This window comes from Semicossyphus pulcher, unplaced genomic scaffold (assembly GCF_022749685.1).
Source record: "Semicossyphus pulcher isolate SPU_LCO1_2020_fin unplaced genomic scaffold, fSemPul1.0.p SCAF_5, whole genome shotgun sequence".
NCBI lineage: Eukaryota > Metazoa > Chordata > Actinopteri > Labriformes > Labridae > Semicossyphus > Semicossyphus pulcher.
In genome coordinates, this window is record NW_027211726.1 from 28,101,960 (window position 1) to 28,127,956 (window position 25,997).

Genomic DNA, 25,997 nt, shown 5'->3' on the forward strand with positions numbered 1-25,997 from the left:
TGTTTTAAGTTTCTTAATTTTCCCTTTGTGAAGGTCATTCTGTGATATTTAAAGTGAAACATCATGAGGATAGAGTGTAAATGACAATGAACGTAATGTTTAGCTGCTACTTCGGACTCTAAAGTATACAGTCCATCATGAACTTTTTGGCTCTTAAAAGGAGTATACATGCCAGCTTTTATTTTTAACTGGCCTAAATAATTACTGTGCATTTTTTCATAGAAATAGACCAGTGTTTACACGGCTTTAAATGCCACCTCTCTCTGTACATCGGTGTACCAGGCGGCCCGTCAGCAGCAGCCTGTTTGATATCGAGCCATTGTTTTGTTTTGATTTGATCGGCTCATGGTTAAAAAAAGAGCAGCCCGTGGTCAGCAGGGACAAAGTTACACAGACAAAAGCCACATCAAAAAGGCTGTTTAGCGTCATTGTTTCTGGCTTGCGTGGCAGGTGACAGTGATTTATGCTCCACAGACGTATTTGAGCAGTATTTGGTGCCTGGCTGATGCAAACTTGGTCCTGTTTTGTGATGCTTGAAAGTGTGGCTGTAGAGAAAGCAGTAACTGTTGTTGGCATGTTCCTCTCTCTCCTCTCCTGATGATTTGCATGGCCAGGCTCCAGTTCACCTGTTTAGTCTGTGAGAGCGCACAAATTAACAATCCCAGCGGTCTCTCCAGTCCAGTTCAGTCCTTCACTCATTTGCTTTTCAGTGAGGCTTAAACATCCTGGAAAAAGTTCCAATTGCTTCCCTGCTGTAGTTAAAATTTAAAGTGGACAGACCTGCTACAAAGCACAAACTCAATATCCCAATTAAATTACTAGTCCGTGATTCCGATTATGAGCAAGCATGTTTTCCTCTGGCTGTGTGTGTGTGTGTGTGTGTGTTCACAGCAGTGTGTCTGACGTAAGTGTCGGAGTTGTGACTCGAACCATGAGGCACGCAGTGACCCAGCCAGGTCCTTAAGTGGCTTCGCCTCATTCAGTAGCCAGAGTATTTTTGGCATAGTAGTGAGTGACACACTTATCGTAATGGGTCGTCCAGGGTGCCAATGGTCAGCCTGAATAAGCATCCTTCCCGGCAGCGCGGGCCGAGCCTCGGCAACGTGATGTAACCGATCACTGTCTTGCCTCCAATGCTGACTGAGGAGTCGGTGCCCGCTCACACATCAAGTGGCTTATCTCTGAGCGGGAGTGCAGGGCACAGGCCGCTCTTTTTACCTGAGCACCCAGATGAAGTGCTCATGTAACCTGAGTGGCACGGCCTTCCTTGCACTTTACTCGCAGTGTGGCCTTAAATAATCCACACTTTGTGTATTATAAAAGGATGTCATCTGAGCGTAACTGTAAACACTCTGTGGAGGCAATGATATTAAAGCACTGCTGGGTAACTGATATTTTATTCCATTTACAAATAGTAAATAGGTGACTGTCAAAGAAATGATTTGTTTATGACTTTAAATGAAGAACAAGTCAGGCTGGAACTGGCTTTTCACAGTGCGAAGTATAGCTTGAAATTTTACGTTATATTTCATCTTTACCGTAATCTATTTTAGGAGTAAAAACGTTTATTCGTTTATTCTCCGGCCTGCCCGCTAAAAGTCAACGTTTTGAATCAGTGCACGACAAGAACCCTGCATTTAGTCAGTCGTCCTGTTTCTTGTTTCTTAACTTTGTGTGTGTACACTGAATCAATTAATAAATGTTTTTCAGACACTTTTCTGCAGACAAAGCCCGTCAGGAGGGGCTGCAGCTGGCCTGCAGCTAGCTTGTTTCCGTGTGCTTAGTTTTTTATTTTGGGGGCAAAGATTCCTTCAGCGCGTCGTTTACAAGGCTTTTAACACGAGAAGTATTGAAACCTGTAAAATCACTAAAAAAACAGTTTCACACACAAAAACCAACGTTCCCCTGAAGCTCTTGAGCTCTGGATGTCCGATGATTTAAAATCCTTCATCTTGTTAACTGATTACTCTTAAAATGACAGTGACATGCCTTGAAACATTAAGAAAAGTAGTCAGCTGCAAATGTTTTCATGTCCCACAGAAAGCTTTATGGAAAACTTTGATAAACGTGCATAAAACATGAGACTTCTGTAGGTTAGGGATGCACCATATTATCGGCACGTTATCGGTATCGGCCAGTATTGGCTTAAAAATGAACTATGAGATATCAGCCAACACGCCAATATCCGCCGATATAATCAACCGGTAAAATAATTGGCTGCTGCATACTTGATTAAATGCCCGACCTCGGCGCAATGTCCCCGGTGCGAAGAAGACCTGCGCGGCGCAGCGTGATGACATCACGTGTGTCTACCTGCAGCATGAGAGCGTTAGAAGCCAAAATGTCCGTGGTGTGGAAGTTTTTCAAAGTGTCTGAAATAGACAGCAAAACTGCTATTTGCAATGACTGCTCAGCTTCGGTGATGCGAGGAAGAGCCAAGGCAAAGTCTTTCAACACTACAAACTTGATTAACCATCTCAAGACCCGTCACCCCGACCGTTGTAACAAATGTGATGAGAGTTTCACCATTATACTGTACGCTAATTCCAATACAGAAGAGAGTTGGTGATCTCTGCAATTAGGTGTGCGGGAAAAAAATATCAGTATCGGTAATCGGCTAAAAATCCAATATCGTGCATCCCTACTGTAGGATCTTTAAGTTGTGTGGCACTGGACGGCTAAATTAAGGAACAAATAGTCAAATCTGATTAGGGTACGGCCCTATTTTTTATTTAATGAAACTTTGTTCAATAAAAAATAATCAAAATATTAGTCTAAAATTTGATCCCTGAACGGGTTAATTTGAGGATAAATCTCACCAGACAATCATGGTCTGGTCATGGCTTTCAGTTGTTTACATTATATCAATACACTGCGCCATAGACACATTTTAGTACCCATAAAGTGTGCAGGTTTGATACCCAGCTCTGGTCGTTACCCTGGCATCACAATCACATTGCTTTTTTTATATTTTTGCTGGACTCATTACCCTTACCAACATTGTAGAATATCAAACCTCCAGTTTTTGTTGTGTCCGCAGGTGCAGTGTACTTCACTTTGAGCGTACTATTACGCCACTGTTAAACGATGAACATCTGGTTTGCCCTCGACCATTTCTCACCACAATGTTCACCGTGCCCACCGGCCATGCTCGCCTCGTCTCACTGCTGGGAATCAGCCTCTGTCACCTGGAAGTATAAGTTTGGCCTGACAGGTTGACAGCCGGCAGTCAGGGCGAATGTTCACTCTCATGTTCCTCCAACCTCAACATCACACTGACAGGCCAGACAGCAGCAGGCAGCGCTTTTTCTATCAGGCAATAACTGGACAGCCTCAGCGAGCTACTCTGATCTTCCTAAGAGGAGATTTTTTTACAGGGCACACTGGGCCTGTCAGTACAGCGCTGGGAACCAGTTAACACCTAGCAGCTATGTTGTTATTCATCAGTTCGCATTACCTCCCAGGTGCTAATCACATCTGTCAAAAGGGTATTAATTAGTTACGTTTGTTCTCAAGGAAGGGGGGATTTGTCTGAGAGGTTTCAGATAAGATTGCTTGGATCTTCTGCTGCTGAAAGTATAACTTCACCCTTGAATTTTTACATTATTTAAAGGGCTAGTCCAACAATTTAGCATTTGACTTGATCAATAAAAAAAAGGTCAAAGTCAAGGGAGCAGAATTTAAGTTATGACGGTACAACTCCAAAAATCTCTGAATTCTTCCAATAATGCAACCATTATTGTTTTTCAAACTCTCTACCTCCAGTTTGTAATGCAGACTGTTTTTGGAAGATCAATATGAGATGACTGAAGTATTTTTTTCTGATATACAACAGTTTTCTACATGGCAGATAAACACATTTCAATATTTAGAATTGGTGTCGTGTTGTGTTTTTTGCACTGGCAGCACCCACCACCTCAATTTCAGAGCGCTTCTCACCGGCGCTCACTGTTGCTAGGTTTTCTCGTGACACTTCCACTTCCCTTGGTAGCGACCGTAAACTTATACATTTCTCTGTATGCCTAATATTTGCTTTTATTCAAGGTACATTTTACAAAGAAAAAGCGAGAAAGCGAAAGGGTTTGCTTCACCTTCGCCATTGTTGTTGACAAAGTTGATATCTGAAGTCCCTCCCCTTCTTCATTTTGATTTGTTGTGAGGGAGAAGCGACATTGATGAGCAAGGCGGTGTTCCAAAAGTTAAGCTGGGCGCTGAAAACGCTGAACTGCATTGGTTTTGCATAGAAAATAGTGGACACAGGCCCTTATGGCTGCCTTTTCTACTCATATTGTCCAGATATGGAATGTCCCAAACTCAGAATAACACTATATGAGAGCATAAAAGTTGACCATTGAAGCTAGTTTGACAAAGCTATTTACTCAAGGTCCACTTTTTCGCTTTTTTGGACCTTGCAACCAAATCTGACCTCATTTATGTTTTTGTTTTCCTTATTAAACGGCCACCGTAGCCAACGCGACAGTTATTGCTTCTGCTGCTTCAGATTTCTATGACGTGTCCCGAAGTTGCAATTAAACGACTCCGCAGAGATGTCCGCTCCAAATGAACGATCCAATCCTATTGTGTATCTCCATATGTCCCTACTGTAAATGCAATGATTGTCGCTGTTTATAAAGCTTGTATAAAGATGATGTCACTTGGTAACGATCGATTGATCGTTTTGATCGCTATGTCATTAATAACGTCCCTCGTGCACATGCGGCTCACGTGCTGTGAGAACTTAATTGCGAGAGAAAATATTTAACTTTTGTAACTTAATTAAACAGACTGCTGATGAAGACAGTCAACACAGCAGACAGAAAGGGGGGGCGGGGCCAGCAGCTGTGCAGAGAGCAGAGGTGCAGGTGTGTTAGGGGACTGAAGGGAAGCAAAGTGATCAGATTAAAGTAGTATGTGAATTAAAACCTAATAAGGTGAAGAAGAGAGAACAATTAAAGTGTGGACTAAGAAATAACCATCTAGAAAGAGGGCAGTCCAGACTGAGTAAGTCAACATGTGATGTGCTTCTCACAGAAATCACTGATATATGCGATTAATTGCAATTGCTGAGGAATTAGTTGCAAGTAACGTAAGCTAACATTTACAGCTAATCGAGATTCCTCCTCACTCTTTGATCTGCTGTTTTTCTGGAAGACAAGCGGACAAGTGAAACACTGTAACCTTGAATAATATTGTTTGGGTTTTAAAATCTTTGGAAACATTTTAGATCAAATGTCACAACTAGACAAACATACAATATAGCTCTAGTCCTTTTATTATATTATTAGAAAGAGAAAGAATCCAGTTGTCTCTAAAAGTTTTTAATATTATAATATCTTTAATATGTGACATCTTTGACTTTGACTTGACGGTACCATTTCAGCAGTATTGTTTTCCACCTTTAATTTATGCAGTTGCAGAGTGGTGTTTTTGTTGTTGTTACTGACCTCAAATATCCCTGAAAAGGCTCCGTTTCCCCTGCATCTGTCATAGATGTGAAAGCTGATTTTGTCATCAGAGTGTGCAGTTCCCTTCCTCCTCCCTAAACATCTTTTGAATTCTTTGGAACAGCTGGGTGAACATCTGGGTGAGTAGGGTGCCGTTTCCTCTGCTGGGTGAGGATGATAGCACCGACAGGCGCAGGCTGCCGCTCCCTCTACCCAACCCAGGTCCTCGCTTTTATCCAGAGTCATGCAGCGGTCAGGTCCAAGTTTGAACTTCTCAGATTGATGCAGTGGGAAGGCAGACTAATTACTTAATTGGGAAAACATGGCCTTTTTGGTTGTTTTTTTTCCCTCTAGCTTCTTAGCTTCTTGTTTACTCTAGCTCTCAGGTACAGATCTGGCTGTACTTCAGCTTCCCTTAAAAGCTTATTTGAACAAGTAATCTGGATTGTTTTAATGCTTTACGGCTGCTGCAAGAGTCCTTCAGCGCTGATGGTTAAAGAGGCAGTCTGGCATACTTCAACTTGGGCCCTTTTTTATTTTATTTTGCCACATACTATGTGCTTTAAAACACAGAATTTTGGAAATACTAAACAACTTAACAGAGAAGATTCCCTTCAGACAAACACTAAAAACAATAATCTGAGCCAGCAGCAAAAAAAAGCGCTTTAAGTAGATGTACTTTGAACTGCACATTTGCCTGCACAGATTACATTGCAGCCAGTAAAGCCTGTTTTGAGGCTGTCGGCTGACGTGACCTACTATAAAAATAACATAACATTTGTACCTATTGGCCATTTTGACCATAAAGTAAGTAACAATAAGGCCCAAGCTTAAACTGATTATAACATGGCCAGTTGGTTCTTCAGTGTCAGAAAGTTCCGGGTTTACTGTCAGTTTTTTCAACACATTTCCTGTAAACATTTCTGTCCAACACCTGAGCTCTGGTACGACAATACTTTTGAGATGCATTATACCTTAATCGCAACAAGTTCCAATCTCGGACGTTGAGGTTTAATTCTGAACCCATAGCTGTCATTATCTCTGAAGATGATCTACCTCTGCCTTCAACTTAAGTTAGTATGCTTTATAGTGTGTGGGGAAAGTGGATGAGGAACCCTGTTGCTCTTCCTGGAGCGAAGTACTTAACCCTTCGCTTCTACGGTGGAAGTGTTTGCCGCTTAAACAGATAGTGGTCATACTGGGCAGCTTTCACTGTGGATGTGAAAGTGCATGGACTCACTTGAATCTCACCTTGTGAAGTCGACACCGAAGTTAAAGGGTAGGTTATCCTGTCCAACTATGACATGGGATGTGTGTGACTCCACCACCGTATGAGGGCAGCCTTAGCCGGCGTGTGCGAGCGCTGCTGCGTTGCGTGTCGAAGGGCTTTAACACAGAACAATGGTGTGTGTGCCGAGCCGAGGCCATGTGGCCGTGTGGCGGATTAAATTAGCAGCAGTTGTTTATCGTCTGTCCCCCCCGGTCCATCTGCTCTGCTCGGCCCTGTAGACTCCAGCTCTGCTCTCAGGCTCTGCTCCAGATCCCCCCCCCCCCCCCCCACTCGCTCCCAATCCCACCCTCCCCAACCCCTTACAAATCCCCATCCCCATCCCCACGTCACACACACACACACACACACACACACACTTGAATAGTTGCAATATCCACCAGCAGCCAGTCATGACACAATATACTCAGTGCAACCTCTTCTGCCAAGAGTGCTCTGGCTTTCCTCTATGCAGATTAGCCATGTGCTAATTGTGGTTATTTATTTTTTTTTTTTATGCAATAGAGAAAAAAGGGAGGGGAAGAGTTTCCTCCAGAAATTGATTAGATGACTGAGCAGGAAAAAAGAGAGACGGGAATGTGTTGTGAGTTGTGAGAGTGCATGGTTGAGGCTTCGTTGCTGTGTGTGGTTTGTTGTTAATCTTAATCTGTGTGGTAGCAGGAAAAGACTGAACAGAATCTGATGAGGCTTTTATCAGATGATCATGAGTTAGATTTTTTTTGTTTGAATGCAAATTTTAGTAATCTGCACACAGAATACTGACACTGTTTTGCTTCATTCTTCCTTCTTGTCCAAAATAAGAAATACAGGCACAAAACCCGTTATTGGTTTTCAACATCTTGTAACATGAACCTAACCCTGTTTTTATATCAATCGAAATATGTGACCTTTTTGTAGGAAATATCAGCCTTACAGCCGAGACCATTTTCAAAACAGATGAGTGGGTTGCTGCACTTTCCTTTTGATCAGTGTGTGTCAGGGAATTTCCCTACACATCACACATCAGACTTTGTTTCTGTTGTTGTCACAAAAAAACAGTAAATATAACCTTTTTTTTTTTTAACCAGGGCTATGTATCGGCATGAATCTGGCAAAACTACACCACGATACAGGCTTTACTCCAAAAAACTGTTTGCTATACTTTTCAATCTAATTCTAAAGAAACTGTTCATGTAAAAGAAAAAATATATGCATATACATATGCAATATCAGTGTTAAAAAGTTCACTTAATGAAGCAATCAGAGCAGTTGGATCAGCTTTTTCACAGTTCCTGTAACATGCAACATCATAGCACTACTTTTTGTGCATTCAGCGCAAAGGAATTAACATGCTTATATCAGCATGTAACTTAAAATTAAAAGAAGAATTGTTACAGTACCACAAAAGATGATCTAGCGATACAACCTTCATATTTCACCTTTACATATGTTCTCAATTTCAGAACAAATGCCTGCACTGCACTTTATTCTCTCTATCTTCTCAGCCTTGCACCTGTAATATTTAAAGTAACACTGCTTTTATGTGTAGTTTTATTAGTTATGGTTAAATCATCAAGTCGTGGGAAAATATATTCAGAAGCTCAAGGTCTTTCAACAGCAGCAGAGCTGCAGCCTTGGCGTCGCCCTGCTAAAGAACCAGTGATTCTATGACTGAGAGAAAGAGGAACGGAGCCTTCTATGGCAGTTCCTGACCTCTACACACAAACTATCTACACACACACACACACACACACACACACAGACTCACAAAGGCTTCAGCCAAAGCTCTCTGGGATCGTGGAGGATGTGTAATGGTGTGTCAGATGTGAACAACTTAAGCAATGCGAGGGAAAATGCTGGTAAACAGATCAATGAAGGGCCGAGCAGAAGAGCAGACTGGCCTCAGCCGTCTTCCAGTGTGCAGCAAACAGATGTGTTAACATGATCGAATGAGGTGGAGGAGGAAAAATCGAGACATCTGGAGCAGGTTTAACATCCTGGATTCCCCTGGTTCATACCTGGCAGCAGACTGCATGCTTGTAAAGCCGTTATGACAAGTTTTCAATGTTATTACATAATACTGAGCATGTTTTTGGCAGGAATCAGGCGGGTTTGTTGTGTACATGTTGGCATTTTATTGAATACTGGATTTATTCCACACTTATGTTGTGGGATTTTAGTTAAATGAGCGCTTAAGCTTACAATAAAGCAGGTGTGTAAACGCCTGAAAGGATCATTCTTGGTAAAAACAACTATTTACCCGTGACTTAAGTAAGGAGACATTCTTTATACTGATAGGAAGGCCAAAACTATGAAAATCAAGCTGCGACTTTTGATTATTTTCATTACGGATTTACCTGCTGATTATTTCCACAGCCAACTCTGGTGTCTCCAAATCGCTATATTTATCAGACAGGGAGTCCAAAACCTAAATATATTGGACTGATAATGAGAAGTATAAAATCCTCAAGTAGAGCTGCACCTAACCATGGTTTTTTTTATTGATTTGTCGAGTTTGAGTTCTTATAGAGTTCCCAAATAGACCTGAAAGCATCTTTCCTCTCCCCTCGTTGTAACTTGTGTCGCAAAGCGTGCATTGAGTGAGTGGTCAAGCAAGTACTGGAGAGAGAGAGCGGCAGAGTGACAGTATATACGAGCAGAGAGAAAGTTACGCTTATTTTTAACATCGTACCATGGCTCCATTCAAAACGTTTTAGGCTCAAGCCAGCGCTCCCCAGAACGTGGCGCCCTCGGAGACCGCCTATATCTACTATGCTATGAGCCGGACCTGGCTCTTACCCCCTATATTGACAGCCAGTGATGAGTGACACTGTCTGTTAATGCACACACGTAACTTTGCTGTCTTGTCTTTGTATCTCCGTAATCAATGGCGTCGACGGGTCGCCCCAGCCCTGTCCTCAAGTTATGTTCGTAAAAAAAAACCCCGACTTCACCAGTAAATAATAAGAAGAGTTGCAATGACTTTTCTTTCTATCGGCTAATGTTGAAGCTCTACATGAAATTATGAGCCAAGTTTTCTTTAAAATATCTGTTAATCCACCTCATTGGGCTTTTTGAGACATTGAATTATTCCAACTCGTCTCAATAACAAGGCATAAACATTTCCATATTCTATGAGGACTGGTTCAAAATAGCAGATTAATTAAATAGCTGATATTTGCTAAATATTTGTAAAAAAAAAAGTTTTTCAGCTTTTGTTACAAATAGGGGGCTGTGATTCGATCCTTCCTCCAGTTAGATGCCTAAATTAAAAACAACAGCGCTGTGCTTTGAAACGATAAGACAGTAGTTGCAGACAGCTGGCTCTGAAGAAAACTCTCACAAACGCCTCTTGGAGCTGAAACATGAGGCTCATGTTGGCTGAGTTTGCTGTGATGCTGAATTAAAAAAACGAATAGTTGAAGCTTTTTAGTGAACAGTCAAATCCGATCAGACAAAACAGTACTAACTGATTATCTGGTCTACTAGGGATGTGCATGTCCAGTAATCCCAATATTCGAGTAATCTAATTACCTTATAAACAAGTAATCGAGTACTCGCGATTTTTTCTTTTTTTAGTATGTTAGTATGTATGTTTTACCGTAAAACATACATCGGACACGGAGACCATTAGTATCTAACACTTTTACATTAATGTAAATAAATAGCAAAAAGCAAGTGCAATTTCATATGCATTTATTGACAGGCCCTTCAATTAACATTGTTGTAACATTTTGTTGTCAAACATCACAGCGGTTGTGGACTGTATGGACTTCTGTTCTGTGTTGTTTAACACGTAACTCTAAAACTGCCGTAAATCAAGATAATTTCATATTTGTTTTAACTTGGAATGTAGGACTATGATGAGCCGTGAATAATATGTTCAACTTAATGATGACGATAGTAACTAGTGAGCAAACGAACGCTTTCCTCATACATGTTCTCCGCTCTCGTCGCTGTTGTCCGGCGTGATGTACTCCGGCTCAACAAACGCCATCAGCTCACGGAAGCATTCTCCTTCCACAAAACTTACTGGGAGCATATCTCCAGTCACCATTTTCGTTGTTAGCAGGCTAATACTCTCCGCTCTGGTATCATCACAGCGACGTGTGCTAACAGGGATAGCAAATGATGTGATGCGAGACTGCGTGTAGTCTGTCTCCGCTGGCTTCTCCTTGTGCTTTTAGCGCATGTGGCTAAGCATCAAACTCGTATTTCTATGATCTACAAGTTTAACACCACGTTTCTTGCACAGCACGTTATCGTCGTCTTTTTTTGTCGAAGGACTTCCAGACATCACTGGACAAGTTAAACTACATTAGCCGAAACCAACACATGCACAGGTGCATGAGTAGTGTAACGTTACTCGAATAATGACGTCAACAAATACTCGAGTATTCGTCCCCATCCCTACTATCTGTGTCTTTGGAGTGGTTGTAAAATGAGACACAAAAGGGAAAGAGAATGATCAGTGTTTTGATTTAGAAACGTCAGCAGCGACTCTCCACGTGGCTCAGGGAGCTGAAATACCCAGAAAGTAGTCGAGCTGTACTTTCTCTCCCAGCAGAGACGGGGCTCGAGCTGTCAGACTTCTTAATGGAAAAGCGGGTGTAGAAATATTCTCACCGCCAGCGAAATATCGACCGAAATTGGTGAGGAAAAAAAGGTTGATTGTTTTATGGCCTCGGTCATCGCTGGGAGATTTTGTCTAAATGAGAAATAGATTTTACCTTTAGTGTTGCTGCTCTGTAGTTTGTTAGCATGCTAGTCATTTTTCATGTGGTTTGGAGGACGGTAGCGAATGATTCAGGCCTCGGTGGCACACTTTACAGATGACACAGGAGGCTCCGTCTAACTGCTTAAGCAGCTCATTAGGAAAGAGATATAGCATATTTCTGTCCAGAGAAAGAAGATGCTGCAGCTTCGTTTGTGAGAATGTGAAGTAATTTTATACTGTTGGCTGTAATTGGACGAATGCACCTGCCTTAAATCGGTCTTATTTTCAATGAGTCATCTTTAGGCTAAGGAGTGTGTTGTGGGGACTCCCATCATGGCATGATGTCAGGTCAGGTGTGTGTGTGTTTGTGTGTAAGTGTGGGATTGGGGGGGAGATATGGTGTCGTCCTCTGCAGTCTGGGGTTAAAAGTGCATTAGAGGTCATAGGAGCCTACCGGGGCCTGTTACCTCTTCCCCCACGGTGCGGTCGGTAATGACCCTGGGGAGCATAGTAACACCCCCCCTCCTTTCCTCCACACACATATACAACATAACACACACACTCCTGAACCTGCAGGAGCACAGGAGAGTGTGGCCTGGGGGAGGCTGGAGGGAAATCCTGGAGTGGAATATGTTATCTTGCGTAATGTTGGTTGACCGCCTCGACAGCCTGTTGATCCGCCACCCCCCTCCCCACCGCCTCCAACATCTACAGGATCCCCCCACACACACATATATTTACACACACCAGTCTCCTGCTGAGCCCCCCCACACCCACCCGACCTCCTCTTTCTCATTGTAGCACTGTCATTCATAGAGTGCCAAAGCCTGCTGCTTTATTAAAGCCCAGGAAGAGCAAGGCCTGGCCCAGGTTCAAACAGCAGTGCAGCTGGGACCTGTTACATTTTCGGCAGACTGCCCTCTCCGTCTCGCTTGCTATAAATAGCCCGGTGGTTGTCTCCCTTAACCAAGGAAAAGAGGTTTTTTTTGGAGGGGAGGGAAAAACACACACACAGATTAATAACCGTGGGAAGCAATGAAAGCTTTGTGTCTGCTGCCCGAGGTCAACAGGCCAGGAGGTGTTGCTACTTCAAAGCCCCCATTGTGGCTCGTACTTTCAGACGCCGCTGCGGTGGGTTTGATGGGAACACAAAAGGGGCTGCCAGCGGTGTGATGAGTGGATGGCATTGGATTGTGCCAACCAGGCAGATACCCGTGCAACCCTGGTCTGGATTTTTTTCTTCTTTTTGATTTTGACATTTACCAGGAACGACCAGTTTTTAACAGTTCAATGGCTCTGGGTCGACAACTTTGGAAAACTTAAAGACAAATCTCGATTTTTGAAATTATTCCACCATAAAAATGTCTGTTCTTGTGCGACTCGCTCTCCAGCTCTAGCTTGTTCAAGACCTGTGCGTGCAAGTTGGCAGGTAGGAACTTAGATAGGCAAGTAAGGCAGAATGAAACGATGTGACAGAACTTTTCAGACCTGCGACAGCTACAGAAAAAAAAGCATTTCTCTCTATATATCCTGTCAGGATGTATAGAGAATTTTGACAAGTGCAACAAAAGCTTCTAAAATATCCTTGCTTTAATTGAAATTATTTTTTTTAAACTGGAGGCTTGTTTTGGGGGCATTCCAGCAAACTTATCTCTTATGTACACACAGCATCAGACACTTTATGACCTTGGCTCCAGCTGTTGACAGGCAGGACTACCTCATTTCGAGCCCCCCTCCTCTGTTTCCCTGCCTTGCTCTTTGGCCAGAAAGGCCGTCTGGCGGGGTAACACTGCCTGCCCGGGCCATGTGGATCTCCCAGAGTCCAGGCCAAGCCAAGGTCAGTCCCCTCCACCACCGCCACCCCGGCCTCCGTCCTGACGTGGCTTCAGCTGAGGGGTGGGCCAGGCTCCAGCCACCGCAGACACTTCCACTTCCTTAAGCTTATTTTCATAGAAACCCTCCCCGACGTCTCCGCCGTAACAGTATCCACCCACTGGCACAATGATCTCCTGGGCAGGGAAACGCTCCTGGCGGATGTAGTGGGCTCATTCATTCATTCATGGCCAATTTTTTCCCTTTCTAGTAGGAAAGTAAATCCACTCCTGTTTTTTTCCCTCCCCCTTCTGCTTTTTTGTGCTATATTTGTTTGATTACACTGTGACTGGTTTATGAGATGATGCTTGCACGACACACTGAAACAGTAGAGTCATTATTTGTGTTCATTGCTGAGTAATGCTTTTTCAAGAAACCCACTAAAAAGCTTCCAAAATAACTCCGGCTATATTTGAACCAGGATCTTTTCCTGTCACATCACTGGATTCTGAACAATGTCCCATCAGTTGCATCATTATAGAGCTTGTTATAGCATGTGTGCGTGTCTGACTGCACAGTCTAATAGAGGCACACCATAACTATCAAGTCCAAATCCACGAGTGAATGACAGACAGTTATCTCTCGAGTCGAACCATGCATCAGTCCATCTATTCACTGTTTCAGCTCATTGAAACATTGCATATTCCTTCTGTGTGTCCTCCAGCCTCCAAGCCCGATGGACCAGGTAGGGAAGATGCGCGGCCAGCCATATGGAGGACCCAGCCCGTACACCCAACAGCAGCAAGGGGCTCCTGCAGGGCCCGGACCCCAACAGGGAGGCTCTTACCCAGGGCAGGGCTACGGACCTCCCACCCCTCAGAGGTATCCAATGGGGATGCAGAACCGAACACCTGGCGCTATGGGCGGCATGCAGTACGGACAGCAGGTCAGTAATAAATGATCAGATGACTTTCACTACAACCTCTTTTTGAAGTTACAGTTTGCAAAGTTGTTTATATACCTTCATCTGCAAAAAAACAACAGCACCTACATTTGTTTTTTTGGTAATTGTGATGTCATTTTATTAGACTTACAATCTTACAATCCATGCCTGTGGATTTTGTACAACCTAAAGAGCTTTATAAGCTTTTTATGGTTGAATGTCTTCATTTGGATTGAATTATTTCAACTCACCATTTTCAATTGAACCTAAATTCAGGGAAATCTGCAGATTTTGCAGACTTTTCTTTAAAAAGATATAAATAGCACATAGTGAGTTTTATTGCCATCTTTTAAAGAGAATCATTTTTCCAGACAGTGACTTTTTATTTGTCTCTTCACAAGTGTAACAAGTTCAAAGTGCAGCATGTGACCAGAGTTATGTCATGTGTCCAGAGATAAGTTGGCCATGTTCAAAAGATTGTGTCATGCTCAAAAAGTCAATGTCTAACCTATCTGAACAATCATCAACATGAGCGGTAAAATTACAGAAAATGAAGTCACTGTCTGGTGAACTTTGGATCACAAACTACTGTTGGGAAGTCGGCATAAAAACAGTTAATAGGATTTGTGGATCTATGTCAGTTAAAAAAAAGTCTCAAACGGACCCTTCCTGTCGTAGGAGGGGTCGTTTAACGGGCCTTTTGGATGCCTCTGGTACTTGGTCATGGTGCAGGGCATGGTTTGAAGTCTGGACCACAAGTTAATAAGTTTTTTACATTCCTGTTAGTTGAGGCAGTAGAGCATTTATTAAAACTGTGACTTAATGTCACAGGAATGGAGGAAGGGCTAGCATATAGTTCATAAACTAACTGTATGAAGCCGACTCATTTAATGTACAGAGTTTGAAGAGTTCAAAGCCAGTTATTGTTTGCTTGTTATGGGCATGATCAGGATGAGTTAGGGTGTCATGTCTGAAAATGATGGGCTGAATCTGTTCAAATCTGTCATGAATACATGAAGCATATTTTGTGTTTAGCTAGAGGTGGAGCTGATGAAAGTAGCTGTACTTGAAGTAGTCTGACATTTTGGGAAATATGCTTAAAGGGGCTTTTCTTTTTGAACGGTTATTCTCATATTTTGCATGGGTTTCACATTTTTTGAAAACTGCATAATTCCGTGTTTTCCAGAATTACTTTTTTAAAAAGGTCGCCTCTGAAATGGGCCATTGAGAACAACTGCAGGTTTCTACGTAGAACCTTGCTTTGGCAGAAATCAACCAATTGTCAAACACTGTCGTTCACCTCAGAAAAATAGTGAAATTAAAATATGTATACAATTTTTTAAAGGGAAACAAAACTTTACCAACATGCATCAAAAACACATTACAATAGAAAATTGATTGCATATCTAAAATATGTCCCCTTTAATCCTGTCAGAAGAGGACATCTGTACCCGGCCCTGTCTGAAGATGTTTCTCCTGGCCAAGAAATAATCCCGTATATAACCTTCTATAAAGAAATTATATCTTTCGCTATTTTGTAAAGATTGAACACATGTTATCTTACCTACTTTCCCCCCAGTCTTTAAGCAAAATGTCCTTCCTATAGAGCCATATTTTGCAGACAGATATGTAAAAAGTATTTATATCTCTCTTGACACCAGCAAATAAGAGTACTTCCATTATTTATTATTTATTTTATTTATTCATTTTTGTGGCCTTTTATGCCTTTATTAAGACTGTGAGGGCAGCTGATAGTGTCTGAACCAGGGGAAGAGCGAGTGGGGATAACGAGCAGAAAGGGGCCGAGGGTGGGAGCCCGGGGCCACCTCATCGAGGACTGTAGCCTCTGTAAATGGGACGCGCGAGTTAACCTCTGAGCTAAACTTCCGCCCCAGTTTACCTCCAAATTGTCATACCATTCCTTTAAGGTTTCTATAGTAGAGAGACAGGAGAGTGACGTAGATTAGACACTATTGTTTCTTATTGCAGAATCACACAGGATTAGGTTCGTGGACGACCTCCACTATTAGTCCAAATTACTAAAGGTCCCCAGGTAATACTAGTCCCGTGTGAATAGGGCTAAAGAGTGCAATCCATTATTGCTTTTATGGTCTGTTTATTTTACTGCTGGAAAGAAGAAGAAATTCAAGTTGTATTTACAGGTAGAGGGGTCAGCACTTTTTGACAGTGTCCAATTGAAAACAGCAAACATCCAGGTTGCCGTAGTTACTCATGTGTAAGTAGGAATCAGACCCTTCTTGAACCCTCTCAGCCAGGCGGTTGGTCTTCAAAGAGAAATGCATGCAGGGAATCCCGTAGAGTAAAGTCTTTTCTTCCACGTCCGCTGTCTGTGGTCTCGTGCCCATTGTGTGGTGTGATTATCTCATACTGGCCTGCCTGGTGTCTGACCGTGGACTCGATAAGTGCCCTGCAGAGAGAAAGCAGCTTCTCTCCCTTTGTCATAAACACGCGCCACAATACAGCCACTTCACGTTGTTTTAAATGTCTTTACTATCTCTTATTTTCTTTTAATTCTGGAGTAGCTGAGAACCCTCCCAGAACAACACGTGGCTTCTCTTTCTTCCCTCGTCTCTTTTTATTACTGTTTCCTCACAAGGTCAGGGTTTTCTCCTTCTATGCTCCTTGAGGGTAATGAAACGCAATCGCTGTATTGAAAGGCTTTCCGCACGCAGGATCGGCTGGAATATGAAAAGCCTCATATTGAAGTTCAAGGAGATGAAGTCAAAACTCAATTTTTATTTTCACGGCTGTAATTTAAAGCGATGCACGGCTGAATTCCTGCACTTAGATGCTTTTTCACGTGCTTCGACTGATCAGTTTATAGCAAGGAACACACTCGTCTCTCTTACACACACAGAGCGGTTGTCTTTCCCTTTTAATCTGTGAGCAAGATGAAGAGTGTCTCTGATTACTCCTCTGAGACTGAATGTTAAAAAACATTCAAAGAGGTGACTTAATAAGTTATTTTTAAATATTTTACAGCATTAGAAAGGATCCTGTCAGTGCACAGGCTGTGTTCAGGTAGTGACTGATATTCCACTGAGGAGCTCGGGATAGTAAACCTGTAGTAAAATCTTAGTTAAACTCAAGAAGACAGACAGAGAATTCAGTTGTGCTGGGTTATATTTTCTGAGTGCTCTTCCTCTGAATGAACGAAATATAAAATTATTTTTCTAAATACATTGAATATCAATTTTTATCACAATATATAATTTGATAATGCTGCAGGTTTGATGAGTATTTTGATACTGATACCTGAAGAAACCAGATGGTCAATTGGTTAAATGTTAAACTATAGTTTAACATGTGCTAAAGTTGTTTTATGAGGCTTTAAGGCTTTTTTATAAAGATTTATTAAAACCAATAAATACACTGAATAAAGCAGTTTTCCCTTTAATAAACTGTTTGTCTTAGGGGAGGACAGAAGCTCGGGCTGTGAGTTGAAGGTTGAGATTCCTTCTTCTTCGAGGGCCGTGAGCCGAGCTTTCGCTAACTTCAGCTCAGCTTGTTTCTTTCTTAACTTCCAGCTGCTGATGCCCAAAATTCACCAAGATATATTACATAGTAAACAAGGACCACAATCAAAGTAATGGAGACATGACTTGCCCACTGAGGAAGAAATGCCATAACACTGAAGACTGTTTTTTCACGTTTATTTCCGCTGTAAGATCTGTCCATATCGGGTAGAAATGACCAAAGCTTACCTTGTTATCGACGAGCTTATTGTCATGCTACTGTATTGATTTTTTCCCCTTGTGGTAAACAATTGTCGATGCTGACCAATCCTCCTATCTTCCTGTCTAGATGTCAACCTATGGACAACAGGGGCCGGGCTACAGTCAGCAGAGCCAGGGTTACTATGGTCAGCACGGCCCTCCCCCTCACGCTGGACAGCAGCAGCCTCCGTACTCCGGCCAACCCCAGGGCAGCTCTGGAACTCCTTACCCCCAGCAGGGCCACCCTACACAGCCTGCAGGCCAACACGGGCAGTCAGGACCCCCATACCAACAATCCCAAGGCCCCCATGTCCCTGCTCCAGGTCAGCCTCCTTACACCCAACCACCACAGTCTCAGCCAGGACAGCCGCCCTATGTCCCTTCCCAGCAGCAGCAGCCCCAACAGCAGCAGGGACCAGGGCCTCAAAGTCAGCAGGGCCCACAGGGCCAGTCTGGCTACCCACAACCCCCAGGACCAGGGCAGCCGCCGCCACAGCAAACACCACCGCAGCAGCAGCAACAGCCGCAGCAGCAAGGGCCACCGCAACCACAGCAGCAACAGCAACAACCAGGAGGTCCACCTCCCCAAGCCCAGCAACCTCCAGGCCATGGCCAGCAGGGTCAGCCATCACCTTATTCCCAGACACCCCCCCTGCAGCAGCAGCAGCAGCAGCAGCAGCAGCAACAACAACAACAACAACAACAACAACAACAGCAACAACAACAGCAACAACAACAACAACAGCAGCAGCAGCAACAACAACAACAACAACAGCAGCAGCAGTCACCATATCAGAGGTTTCCACCTCCTCCACAGGTAAACAAAACACAGAACCCTCTCAGCACACCTCATTTGCACTTCTTGGTACTGCTTGAGTCAACTCAACTCGCCTGGAACTGTTTTTGTTTCTGTTTTCCAAAAGTTGTGGATAGTACCTGGGACTTTTTTAAGTTTCATGTGAGATGGTCTGACACAAAAAGGTTGCGTAAAAACGATGCAGACCACGGATTGGTCAATGATCTTTACATGTAGTTGACTTTATAGGCTGTATAGATACAATCCATGCCTCCCTTACACTTTTAATGCAAACTGAAGATGCTCTGCAGCTGCTTCAAAACACCTTCAGGTCTCTACTGGTTTTAATGCCTTTGTTTGTCATATTTTATTTTTTGTGTAATAGATGGTCAAGAATATGAACTCAGTTTTAGATAACAATTGGTTTAAAAAAGGCTTTAACTGGGAAGCACCTATAGCTTTTATGTTAGACAATGAAGAATAACTTGCTTAATTAAAGTTTGAATATTTAAAGAGGCTGTTAAACGACAAGCCATACAGTGACTATTCAAATCACAGTTGCTCCTGGCACTGTTTGCTGTGTTTATCCAGCCTAGTGAAGATCTGTTATGTGTATTTATGATTCTCTTTGCTTGTGTGGATTCAATTGTTTTATCTCCTTCTTGTTTCCATAATCAGGAACTCTCCCAGGATTCCTTTAGCTCCCAGTCAAGCGCTCCTCCTTCCAACCAGCCCATGGCTTCCAACAAGAGCAGTCAGGAAGACAGCATGCAGGGCCGGCCATCCAGTCTGCCGGTAAGCCCCCTGACTCTCAAAATAACATCCGACTATTAATAAATAAAACCCGTCACACAAAGAAGCCAAAAAATCCTCTAAAGCAGACACATTTATGACTACACATTTCTGAGTAGTTTATTCTTACGACCAGAGTCAGTCCAGTTGTTGGTAACCGGGCTGTCCTGCAGCTGTGGCCATAAAAAGCCATAACAAGTAATGCATCACTGGAAGTAGCTTTTTTACTGTTTGTAAATAATGGACTTCGACAACCTGCATGTGATAGAACTACCCAAACAAAAATCATACTACTACAGGTGTCGTTACACCTCCTCTGTTTTTCTCTGCACGTTGACGCTGCACACTATTTGACGAGAACAGATTTTCCATTAGATCTCATTCACACTTGGTCTTGAAGTGCAGCCAGGTTCATTAAAACTTCTTTGCTATTTACATAGGCAAACCGTGGGCATGACTCATTCTCATGCCAGTCAATATTCAACTACAGTTAAGAACCACTCAATGCAAGTTGAAAGGGTTTGAAATATTTGGGAAAGTCACATTTGGATTCAAGTTTGGACTCAGAATAGATTCTGTATTTAAACCGATACTCGTTGAAACTTAAGATAACAGATCTCCTAGTGTGATTAGAGCTCTGTGAGGAAAACTCATAGAAATGTGGTGTGAATATTGGATTTTTGGACCAACTGTGTAGTTGATTAACTACCAAACAGTTGAATCTTTTTTGAGCCAAGTGATGGACATCCTATGCTTTTTCAGAGCTGTAACTACTGTGGGTTTTGCATGCTGCACTAAAGTAAGGTCAATATTCAGTACTTTGGACTGCTGACTCTGGTGGATTCCCAGCTTTGTTTACAGCTATCTGTTGACATGCCTGCTAAATAACTGACTGACTGCTAGGCGAGACAGAAGACTGCATTTATAAAAACAATCCATCTTATCCTAATGTGAACCCCAGTTGGCATGAAGCTGTTTTTACCCAATATCTGTATATTAGGGCTGAAGGATTTAAAATAAAATATCTTATTGTGATTATTTTGACAGTTATATTTGATAGTGTAATTTCAGTATGATTTGCGATATTGAAGGGAATGATCATTTTTACATCATTATTCTCAATTTTATTGTATAATATATTTAAATGATTATGGTCTAACTTTTGCGGGGATCTGTAGTGAACAAAGATATTCGATACTTGCAGCACAATATTTAAACTGGTAATCTCATAGATCTCAGTTTCGTTCTCTTCGGCGGCACCTATGGCGGTGAATGGTAATTGCAGGAGTACACTTCCAAGATATCCGGATGGGGTTGCATGTGTGTGACGTCCACGGTTGGCTCCGGTTGTAGCTCTTGATTTTCCTCGCTGACGGTCGCTTTCCTTTTTAGACTGTTTGCTTCATCTGAGCGTCGAGTTTGTTTCTTTTTCTTTGGATTTTCACTTATTTTTGAAGTTGTATCTGTAGTCATCCATCTTTTCTTTGTTTGTTCAGCCGTAGTAGATTACTGTTTACTCGCAACACTTGCAGAGACCGGAAAAGCAGCCCGATAGCTCCGCCTACCCTCTCTGACAGACCAAACACTTCTGGGTGAAAACGCGTCACTAACTGGGCGCTGCTTATGACTTTTTTCCTGTGAAAGTCGCACCCAGTCTGTAATACTGCAAATGCAGAGGCTTTCGTCAGCGGGCTATAGGCTCAATCACCATTGTGTTAGCTCATTTAGCGATAGATAGTGTATAGTGTTCTAGATTATCACTTTAAACTAAAATGGTATTTTGACTCACATTAATTTTCAAATCGCAAAAGGGGCATTATTTGTAACAGTAGGCCATATTGCGATCTCGATAGAATTTCGATTAATTGTTCAGCCCTACTGGATATTAATGACGGTATTAACTGACATTTGGAGGTGAACTTATCTTTGAACAACAACCCAACTGATTAGAATTTTTGGAGACCAATAATGATTGAGCAAAAGAGTGAAAATGAATTGAATACCTGAGTTATTGAGGTGGTTTGGTAATAGACATATTTTACTTGCATGGTGCTGATATGACTATTCAAAGGTATTTAGAAGACTGCTCACTTAAACAAACAGCTTTATAAAAGAATATTCAACATTTTTTACCACATAATTCAAACAAGTCGAATGCATAGCACATTCTGATTAGCTGTGAGTCTCAGCTTCACGTGCTGCAGACTAGTGATGGGACCAAATATCTATATGGCAATGTATCGTCATCCTGACTCGCACAATACATTTAGCGATAGGCTGGCACCAGATATTGATATTTTAATTGACAAATATGTAGCACATAAACAGATTTGCCTGCGAGTTTTGACTCGATGCTTCACTACTTCATGACTGGACAGGAATGAGGGTAACGCGAACGGAAATTAATTGGCCGAAGAAGTTAATGAGATATTGTGATGTATCATTACATGATTGTCTTGCATCACTTATCGCAGAATTGCTGATATTATTGTTATCATGGGCCACTTACCGCTTATCGTATCGTGAGTCATCCTGCGATTCCCAGCCCGACTGCAGATAGTTTAAAACTATGAATTCCTCTGCTTGAAAAACGATGTTATATGACCAAAAGGACATTTTAAATCACCGCATATTTCACAGCATATATGCTGATAATACGGTCGTATCTGTGAAATGCCTATATTGGCAAGATACTTAAGGTCCACTGATATAACGACCAAGCAGAGGTAACAAGAGTATAGATCTGATTTTTTGACTGCCATCTTTAGAGTTGCCTCTTTAACAAACACGCAGTACACAACGACAAGCTGATGCCAAGAGTGAGTTCAGTGAGCTCCAGCAGTGCAGGTTTCTACAGACACGTAAGGAAAAAATTCTGAGAGGGCAAGAAAACATTTGTGCCAGGAAGAGGTTTGTTGAAAGTGAAGCAAATCTGGCTTCTGATAGCCCTCTGGCTAAGATAAAGGTGAGAGAACCCCCTTCCCTCCCCACCTCTCCTCACCCCCCCATCTTCCCTGTTAAAGAGGTGTCTCGCTGTAACACGTTGCAGTTTCCATGGCACTGTTTATAGGTCAGACTGCGGAGCTAACCTCATTCTGGGCCTCAGGGAAGGAGAGTGAGAAATGAGATCATTAATGAGAGAGAATGAAAGTGAGAGAGCGGAGTCGGCGGCGAGGGGAGGGTGAAGGGGGGCGGAGGGTGGTTTGTGGGATTGAGGGAGTGCAAGCAAATAACTTCAAATAGTGTGAGTGATTGGTTGGAGTGGAAGACGCTGAGAGGGAGGAAGGGATGAGAGGCAGCGCTGTCTATGCCAGTAGGGGATGCCCTCAGGATGTGTTTCCCTCCTCTTTTATTTATTTCTCTTATTTATTTATACATCTCTCTGCGGGCTCCACCATTGGCCAAGCAGGCCAGGCAAGGGCTATTTTTATTTATTTCCCTCCGACTTCTCGGGGATTCCCTTTCCGTGCTTTGTGATTGGCTGTGAGAGCCTGTAATCTCACTAAGGTGGAGATGAACTTTCCTCTCCTCCTTCCTTTTCTTCCCTCTGCACCCCTGTGGAGTGCACATGACACTATGTGCAGATTAGACTGCTGGCTGAGAGGGTAACCCTGACAGTCTGTGTCAAAGCAGCTCCTCGACTCCTGCAGGTGTTACGAGGAGGTTTGCACCACGTTTTGCACCTGGAAATGAAATTATTTTAATAACAGTACATACATGGTGGGAAAAGTTTTATGTAACCATATGAAGAGCAGAATGCATGACTATGACAGCTTCATTAACCCAAACCCTATTGAATATCTATTGATAATTTGCAGTATGGATCAGTTTCAGAACATGATACTTTTCAGGCTACCTCCATGCTTATACTAATTAGTTTAAAAACTCAAAACTTTTCTACATTTGCACCTCGCCTCCACATTACTCTGACGATTTAGAGACTTTTGGTAAAGCTTCTGACCCACTTGAAGTTTAAAACTAGAGTTGCATTTTAATATGTGCGGAGGGGGGGAGACTTTTGAAAACACTTAGACACCCACCCCTCGGTACTGATTGGGTGCCCGTCCCTTATTCGTCACATCTCTATCATGTCACCCTTTTCCAGAAGAAAACAAATAACATAAACCTCAATCTCGGATCCCATCGGCTACTGTCTGACGACGATATAGCCTCTGGGGACACCTGTGAACATATCGGGGCATGTAGCTCGCAGTCAGCGATAAACGAATTCCTGTTGAACGGAGATCGGATTGATCATTTCTGATACATTCGAGGAAGTCGGGAAATCTGATCGTTGAATGGCTTTCATGATACAGAGTCAGGGAATTGATCTTAAGTAGAATTTTAGATCTAGAACAGATTGTTAGCTGTTAGCATGCAGATGGCTGTTTATAGAGATTAATAAGAAGCTAAATCATCCGTCCTGGAAATCCACATCACATTTCTATGTAGAATCTGTAAATAAAGATAAACATAAACCTCGACCTGCACCACTTAATCAAACATCAATGACCAACAACAGGCACTGCTGACCTTGTTGTTTATGCTAACTGCTGTTGTGAAGCCAAATTCAGAATTTTATAATGCTACTACTTCCTACATGCGCATCGGGCAAGCTGTTATTAAAGAGATCCAGTTGAGTAATGAGCCTCACATGGACTGCCACTGTTTGGGTAACAGAAGCTGTGCCTGTTTAATGTGTGTTTTTACACCAGCACACGCATGCCCAGTGTGCACGAATGGTCATGTGATGTGCCGTGTGTATTCAGCTGTGTACAAAAATACATTCAGAAATGGTGTTAAAACATGTTTATTGTTCCTCGCTCTCTGAAGCTTTAAGATGCTTTGAAGAGCCTCATAAACCAGCCTGCTCTGCAAATGTATCGGCAGTTTTGCATGTCTAATGAACCACTTCTTTTGTAGCATTAAGTAATCCTTATAGTAAATAGTAAATCCTAAAGCTCACAGAAACACTGGAAGTCTGGATTGAGGTTTATAGACAACTTCACAACATGTAGACAGCAGGACAGGTGTGAGATTTGGCTGCAGACTGAAAATATGCTTCACAAAGGGGTCCAAGAAATAGTGAAAGTGGAACAAAATGAAGGAGTGTCGAACTTAAATATGATTGCAGGTGTGTAAGGAGATAGTGAAGTTGGAAACATGACATTCGCTTCAGTTTTCACAAACCTTGCACTCTCAATATTGTGGTTGATTTAGGTTGTCCTTTGGTATTGTTCATCTAATCTTCACTATGAATAAATAAAAGTCCTTTTCATGTCAGCCTTTTTTTAATTGGCAAAGCTGTTGAAGCTTCTGACAAAAAAAGAGGAAAAAATCAATAAAAAAGCAGCACATAAAGGTATGACATTGGTACTGAAACTCAGATATCATAATGGTCGTTCAAAAATTGAAATGGGCCTGTCTGGCAGTCTTTTAGCTCACCAGAAAGCTCATTGTCTGATAAGAGAGTGAGTGCATCACAAAAATAGCAATGTTTCAGCTTATTAGGTTTAAAAGAACTTAATATGACTTTGCTCTGTTCTTTTTATTGTTGGATTCATAACCACAATAGAAGCTGTTATTCCTGTGATTAATTCAGTACTCATACCTGTTGAGCACCTCCACTAATAGGATGGAAGACTGGTCTTAAATAAACCAACTTGTATCATGTAACGCAGAGAGGTATGTTTTCCAAATTAAAATACACCTGACAAAATGTGAAGTGCACAATTTGATTGAAAAAGGTGTTTATTTTGTAAGAACCTGCAGAGATTTGCAAAGACGCCTTTGTCTTAATCTGGCTCGGAACGCGTTTGAATCCCGATCCAACAGCGGCTGAGAGGTAAGCACTATTTAGCTACTTTAGTAGCTTTCACACAGCGCCAGCCAGACATCACCTCATCCAGAGCACAGATGGGTCTGTTTGAGCCAGGTGCTAAAAGCCCAGCGTCTGTTAGGCCGCCGTCGAGGTGGGAATAAAGGAGTACAGGAGGCTCAGCGCCTGCTGGAAGGCACAGGTAGGAAAGCAACAGTCAGCTTGAGAAACAGGGCTGTGGATAAGAGGAGGAGGAGGAGGAGGAGGAGGAGGGGGAGGAGGAGGGGGAGGAGGAGGAGGGGGAAACACAGGCAGCCGTAGTGGAACTAGCTGAGCAGGTTGAGCTGGTTCCTTGCTCCAGGACACACATGCACAGTTTAACTGTAGAGTATTTACCACACTGTCGCTTCCCTGCAACTGTTGTCTTTATGGAAATATCTGTTCACTGTTGCAGAGTAGTAATGTAGCTGATGCGTATCTGAAACAACTTGGAGTGAGTATGGCACAATCAGCAACACAACTGGAAAATAGTCTCTGTGGTCTTCAAATATTCCTGAAATGTAAGAACAAATCTCATTCTCTCCAGGAAAGGAAATGAGGACAGAGTGAAAGACTTATTTGTTCTAAATTTGCCGATAACAAGTGACCATGAAAGGGGCACCAATTTTATA

The 25,997-nt window shown here is 42.5% G+C and overlaps 1 protein-coding gene across 3 annotated transcripts in view; it reads left to right on the top strand.

The window, feature by feature from the left end:
• Positions 1–25,997, top strand: part of arid1ab (AT-rich interactive domain 1Ab) — a 79,161-nt gene that overhangs the window by 24,311 nt on the left and 28,853 nt on the right. For all 3 annotated transcript variants that reach the window (XM_069680913.1, XM_069680911.1, XM_069680912.1), the window contains exons 2-4: positions 13,965–14,186; positions 18,009–18,737; positions 19,395–19,511. In XM_069680913.1, the coding sequence (XP_069537014.1) occupies positions 13,977–14,186; positions 18,009–18,737; positions 19,395–19,511 (1,056 nt within the window). In that variant the 5' untranslated portion in view covers positions 13,965–13,976. The remainder of the gene's footprint in view (positions 1–13,964; positions 14,187–18,008; positions 18,738–19,394; positions 19,512–25,997) is intronic.